This window comes from Poecilia mexicana, unplaced genomic scaffold (assembly GCF_051168715.1).
Source record: "Poecilia mexicana isolate PSO_F unplaced genomic scaffold, ASM5116871v1 scaffold_11, whole genome shotgun sequence".
Lineage (NCBI taxonomy): Eukaryota > Metazoa > Chordata > Actinopteri > Cyprinodontiformes > Poeciliidae > Poecilia > Poecilia mexicana.
In genome coordinates, this window is record NW_028263380.1 from 10,541,719 (window position 1) to 10,548,623 (window position 6,905).

The following is a 6,905-nucleotide window of genomic DNA, read 5'->3' on the forward strand; positions in this document are numbered from 1 at the left end:
AGCGCAACTCTGATCAAGTCTTAGTTACATGAAGTCTAAATTTAGCTTGATTTTATACAGAATGTTTTGGCCGCCACCTGAAGATTCATGAACTATAAAGATCCAAATCATTTGGACTAAGACTGAAATATTGAAGACGACATTTTGCGCCTGTCCCTGACAACAATAAAAGATGTAACGTGCCACATCCTGAGGGATTGCATGTGTAAAGGATGATTTTTAAATAGACCTTCTCTGCCTGAGCAAAAAAAAAAAAAACAGTGCACATGTAAAGATCACGAACTTTATTATAAAATGAAACAGTCAGTGGTTATGGCAAACAAATGTGTTATATTACTGCTTTAAAAAAAAAAAAGGTAAATCTTAATACTCAATCTTTTCTTTTAATATTTCAGATTTCTCATTAAATAGCACAATAGTTTAATTGCACAAATCACATACACATTTTGAAAGTATGAAAGGAAAGCTATGTAATATTGCCTTGTATTTCAATTAAAATAAAAATAAAAGAAAAAGACAATCAGAGGACCTATAAAACAACTCTTCTGTCACATTTGTGGTACGTTTCAAGTTGTGTGTGTAGCAGATATAATCAAACATGGTCCCGCGTTAAATAATGGGTGTAGCTTCAGTTTTAACTAGCACATTTTTTGTGATGTTTACACATCTTGTTAAGCACTTTGGGTGTGGTCATTCACATGCCAGTTTGCCATCAAAGGATGACAGAGTGATGGCAAAGGCTTGAAGGGCACACATAGGAAAACTATAATCCATGGAGAAAACGTCCTCTGCCACACGACCAAATTGCATCACAATGTAATCCTCTGGAAGAGACATAAAAACGGCGTTTGAAGAGCTCAGGCGAAACACATCAACAGGTTTGTCAGTCGTGAGAGAAATGTGGTTATTTTACCGTTGTCTGGGTGGATGATCTGGAAGTTTTTCACGGAGGCTTGCGTTACACGTCCGTGGAAGTTCAGCACGTACGACTGAGTCTGCTCATTCCAGCTTGGGGATTTGTTCACCAAAGTGACCAGCTTGTCCGTATTTCCATTCGAGTGGCGCACCAGAAGAGTCTCGAGCTCCTGAAATAAACGTGACTGTCACCTCGGCTGAAATATTTGACTCTTAGCCAACTTCATGACCGATTCTGAACATTATTTGTCTTTTTTTTTTTTTTTTTTAAAACAAAGACTTACATTTTTGGGGCGAATGGACACTCTTTCATCGTTCTCCAGCATGCCAGGGATGATCACTGTCATTTTTCTCGGACCCTTGAAACCCAGAACGTTTGTCTCCTGGAAAAGAATAATTTGTGTGTCTTCTAGGTTTTACCGCTTGTTATGTTGTGCGAAGCAGCGTGTGTGTCTGTGTGTATGCATGTTTGGGACTCACATAGCATATGGCTGCCAGTTCTTGCCGCACTGACTCACTCTCTTTAATGAAAGGTTTTTTCTCTGGGTTTTCACCTCCATCATAGACCGTAAACTTTGTTCCCAGAACATTGGACCTGAAGCAAATGAGAGTTAAACTCTTAAAAGCAATACCACAACATGTGTGCAAAAGAACACTGAGGTTTCAAATTTAAAAGATCGACATTGTAAAAATGTGTCGCCATTGGGTTTGAGGACTATGCAGCACTAGATTTGGGATTTTGGACATTTGTGTCATGTTTTATTTGTTTGTAGTAACGTAACCAAATGGATCTAACAATAAATAGGTTGCACATTGCATGTCTTTAAAATTGTAGAATATCAATAACTTTTGTGGTATCGTGACATTGCCATTTGTTCTTTTGTTTAAAGAACAAATCAAATACATTTTCGGTCATTTAAGAACGGATGAAAGAAGAACCATGACTCTGGGGGAAAACAACAAGAAAAAAAAGTCCAAGAGGAAAAAGTAAAGTCATGGAAGTCCTGTTTAACTCAATTTATTTGTCTACCAATGTCATTTTGAGGCAATTCTCAAGGCACATGTCCGGTTCACAAGCAGCTACTTCATCGTGAAGACTGAAGAGGAATAACCTCTCACCCCGTTAAATAGCAGGAATTAAATACAGCTAAACACAGACACACCAACCCAAGTGTTGCTTTTATACAACAAAGACGTGAAAAGAGATAATTGCAGCAATTGTTTAGTTTCAGTTTCATCAAGGAAATGGACATAGCGACACAATAAAGCATCGAAGCAGGAGTACTTTCTACGGTAAACACTACACACGGTAAAAGCCATCATTGGTTTTCAATTGCTTTGTTGAGGAAACAAACAACTAAAGACAGATGCACTAAGTAAGTTTATCCTTCACCTCAATGGTACATTTAATGTGAAATCCTTCACCTTCTGTAAACGTCAGGGTTTCACACAGTATTTTGTAAGTGTCCAGAATACTTGAGGTACACCGCTCAAAACTGTGGAATCTGTGGTATGTGCTTTGCACACTTAGATTATGCAAACCTGGTGCAGACAAAGTAATTTATACCTTACGAGAGGGTGTGCCTTCTTTTTATTATCGTGCAATGTCTCAAAGTTGCTTGTCGGTACTAAAAGTCGTAATCATGCAAAGCTGAGGTGATAAAACAGCTCCAACTTTCAATACGATTTGAGGAAAACCTTCCTTACAATAAGCAGAAAACGTTAGTCTGTACCTTAGTTTTCCGATGTAGCAGTTTGTATCTCTGGTTAGATTTGTCGGGTCGATGGAGATGAGATAGTTGGACGTTTTGCACTTTTTTCGCTTCCTGCCCGCCATCAGAAACACCTTTAAGGTGAAACAGTAGAGCAATAGATTACAGTCTGTTTCTAAAGTTAAATGCAATTCATTTAACTTTTTTTGCATTTTTTGAGAAAGATTTTCACAAGGAAAAATGTTCACCCTCTTGCCGTCCTCTTTCTCCATGTGGAGGTAGTAAGTTGGGTAGATGCCCTTCTCCATGCCTCTCCTGTCCCTGGTGACCCTGCACTGGATGGTCACGTCTCTTGGAGCGGGACGGAGGGCAAAATTCTCAAGGTCCTCCACGGACATCGGAGAAGTCACCTGAAATAGGATGCAATTTAATTCCACAGATAATGTTTTTTTTTCAATATTCACTTTAAAAAATACTTTTAAAGCCTCACCCTTTCGTTATGTTCACTGCCTGAGGACGACGTCTCCCTACAGTTGGAGTTGTACGACGCCAGAGTGGAAGGAGTTTTCTCTGCTTTCTTTGACTTTTTCTCCTTCTTCCGCTCAGATTCTTCTTGGATTTCCTCATCTTTGCTCTCGTCACTTATTTGACACCTGGCTGCAAATTATAATGTGAAAAACTTGTCTTCATTAGCTCAACAGAGCTGCAGATTGCACAGCAAATTAGATCACATAATCACTCACACGTATCCAGAGTTTTCTTCTTCATGGGCGAAGGAGTCTCGGGCTCCCGAGGATCGTCTTCGTCTTTGTCGCTCTCGTTGCGTTTATCCTTTAGAGCATCATCCTTCACCTCTGGTTTGGTCTCAGGGGTTGAATCCTCCTGCAAATGCTTCTCTGCAAAAGAAATGTTTGCTTACGTCTTAAATAAACCCAGCAGGATGACACAAAAGCTTGACTTAAAGTGTTATGGTCACAGAACGGATAGCATGAACGCGCTCGTTTCCCAACATTACTTTTACGTTCTTGTTTGTTGTTCTTCTGCGTGTCGACAGATTCCTTCACTTTGTCTTTTTTCTTTGCCTTTTTCTCTTTCTTCTCCTTTTCTAGTTCCTCTTCTGTCTCTTCCACTCCTAAAGAACCAGAAAACTTCTGGTAAATGATTAAATGTGGCAAACGTCTATGATTTTCATAAAAATGCATAAAATCTAAACTTTGTACAGTCTCAGTTAAAAAAAAAAAAGTCTTACGTTTGGTTTTGTCTTTTTTCACATCTTTCTTTTTGGTCTTTTTTACCTCCTCGGGGGCTACGTTCTCTTCTTTACCATTTACCTCAGGCTCTCGGTCAACCTCTAAGTCCATCGTTTTGGGAGTGACGGGCTTCTCTGGAGGCGTTTCGTCCGGTTCTGAACTCACGTTCACGTCACCCTCGCCCAATGTGATCTCGTCCAGGGGGTTGTCATGGGCATGCTCCACTTGATCTCCAGGAAACAAACATCAACAGAACACACTGTAAATGCAATGATCATACTGGCTCAAATATATGCATGCACCCTCTACTAATATTTGGATTAATGCTCTTTAGTAAGTTTCAGAGAAACTGTTTTTTTATATATATATAAGCATCAAAAGCCACTGGCTTAATTCTGCCTGGAATTATGATCAGTCTTTTTGGTAGCTGGTAAATGATAAAGCTCGTCTAAATTAGTTCATTTCCTGGCATGGAGAGGACTTTTACCAATTGCTAGGGCTGAGATGATTATCATTCCACAAACTTAATGTCAGGTTACTTTATTCATTACAAGATCAGCATAAAAGCGCATAACCTATATGCTCCCAGCAGCAGGCAGCCACCAGATGTGACAAGACCCACAATAAATTTGAACTTTCACGTTATTTTCTTGGTTTTAAAATTCATTAATTACACCCCTGGAAATGATGACGAGTGGATCGTTGTTCGCAAACAACAGGACCCTGTTCAAATACTGACCACTCAGAGATGTGCTGCTCAGGGACTGAGAGATCAGCAGAGGCGTCTCTTCTGAGCTGACCGTCTTGTGCTTTCGATTCTTTTGGCGAGCGTCTCTATTGGCCACCACCATCTGAGCGTCTGCTCTCTTCTTCTGCTGCTTCTTCATCAAAAGAGCTCGCTAGGGTGGGAGATCAAAAATGCCGAACAAGTGATTGAAATAATTGGACAAATTTTCTTTGCCTTTGAATAACAAAAAAAAAGAAAAATGAAAATGATGCATTACATCATCGTGTTTACACTTTAACGTCAACCAACATTGTCGTTAAAGTGCAGAAGTGCACAAATTATTTTTAATAATTTACTACAATGTGGATACCACAATGTTGAACCAGTCAGAGGTTTACAAAGACGCATATCATGTGCATTCATTTAATTGGTGTGTATAATCAGGGGGAATATCGATGTACAAGTTTACCTGTAAAATTAATTATTGTTCTCAACACCCATTATAGTCATTTTCTATGAACAACAAATGCAGCATTAAATGACAAAACTGAATTTCACATTTATTTATTTATTTTGTTCTTCAAAGACACCATCATGCTTTGGAGAACAAGTAAACCTTGATCAGATGCCTAACCAGCAGGTGGCTCGTACACCCATGACCCAATGACACTCTAGTCTCGAGAGATTAATTCTTAATTAATTGTAAAGTTATATGTTACAACAAAACACAATTTAATGATCCCACAGGAATATTAAGTTCAAATGACAAGCGCAAAGTCTTTCCATGCAGAGAAAATACAAAGATAACGTAAAAAAAACAACAACATGATCAGAGCTTCTCAATTTCTCTAAATCTAGAACAAGATCACTCTAGAAAAACAAATAAGGAGTTATGTTAGTGCACCCAATCACAGATTCGTCCTGTTTACTGCTTAAATAATCAGCCTGTGTTTACCTGGTTGTCCAGCTTCTGCTGCCTTATGTCCTGGTCCTCCATAGCAAAGCAAAGAGTGGCACCTAACCACAGAGCATGAAAAGGAGTAGACGGCAACAAAAAGATGAAATGCACCGTCAACTCTTAGTGAATTAGTTGACTTTGTCTCTGAGATAAATAGTTTGTTGCAATTAAGTGTGGAGGTTGGCGTTTGTGCCACCCAGCTCCATCTGGCCGTCTGTCCACCTGCACGCAGCAGAAGGCAAAGTGGATTAAAGGGGGATAATGTTCTTAGAGCACAGCTTCTACTCGAACACGAACAAGCTTCACATGGCTGTTTTTAGGAAGATTTTATGGCCTGTTGGTCCTGGTGAAACCCGAGAGACCAAACTGTATGGCGGTGCTCTGCTGCTGATAGTCTTTTTCCAGCCAGCAATCTGACTTGCTTAATCTTTGTGTAAAGCAGTGTTCCTCAGTTCCAGTCCTCAGGCCCCCCTGCCCTGCATGTTTAGGTGTTTCCCTTCTGCCACACACCTGGACTGAATATTTTGGTGATTAACAGGCTTCTGGAGTACTTGACGGTCATGCAATCATTTGAATCAGCTGTTCTGGAATAGAGGCACATCTAAAACATGCAGAGCAAGGGGGGGGGGCGTGAGGACGGGAATTGAGAAGCGCTGGTGTAAAGTTTCCAAAAACAAATGGGAAAGAGATAACCTGGCTGTTACTGGCACAGCGGGACAGATTTATCCCTTTACCACATACAATCAACATACTACACTGAAAAAAGTGATTTTGGAGAGTGGTAAATATGATCTAAAAAAATCATATAAAATGTAATAGATTTTTTCAGTTAGCTAAGGAATTATAAAATAATGGGTAAATTATACATATGCTACCCATTCGTTAACAGTAAAAACCTGTTACATAGGAAAATAGAGTAAAATATACCCCCGAATCTTGAGTCCGGTGCACGCGTCCTGATCCACACTCCGTACCAGTAGGTGGCGGTAATGCACACCATTAAGTTGTGCATTACTTAATGGTGTGCAGAAGAAGTCCGTTTTTGAATGAGCGGGACAGGGAACTCTGTCATTACTTGAAATCAAAGTTTGAATCTGTCCCTGGCGCCACCATGACCGTTAACTGTCTGGACAACTAAATTGCAATGAAATGTGTTCGCGGTGTGCTTTTTACAACATTAGCTAGCATGCATGACTGTGTCTGACCGCTGGTTTTAAGGTTAGAAACTAGTCAACTCCAGCTTTTTCTAATATATTGAATGGGCGGATGTTTAGGATAGATTGTAAAGGGGATAGTTCAGCTTTTGCCGAGTGTGGTTAAGGTATAATGGTCATTAAGTATCT

At 39.7% G+C, this 6,905-nt stretch overlaps 1 protein-coding gene across 1 annotated transcript; it reads right to left on the minus strand.

The window, feature by feature from the left end:
• Positions 1–269: 269 nt before the first annotated feature.
• On the minus strand, positions 270–6,076 carry LOC106910550 (tubby-related protein 3). Its single transcript, XM_014977222.2, has 12 exons — positions 5,560–6,076; positions 4,617–4,776; positions 3,877–4,107; positions 3,643–3,759; positions 3,371–3,523; positions 3,118–3,284; positions 2,876–3,037; positions 2,649–2,761; positions 1,396–1,510; positions 1,200–1,298; positions 914–1,085; positions 270–824 (listed from the first exon to the last, which is right to left on the minus strand). The coding sequence occupies exons 1-12, from the start codon at positions 5,599–5,601 to the stop codon at positions 691–693; spliced, it is 1,665 nt and encodes a 554-aa protein (XP_014832708.2). The 5' UTR covers positions 5,602–6,076; the 3' UTR covers positions 270–690.
• Between the last annotated feature and the right edge of the window lie 829 nt (positions 6,077–6,905).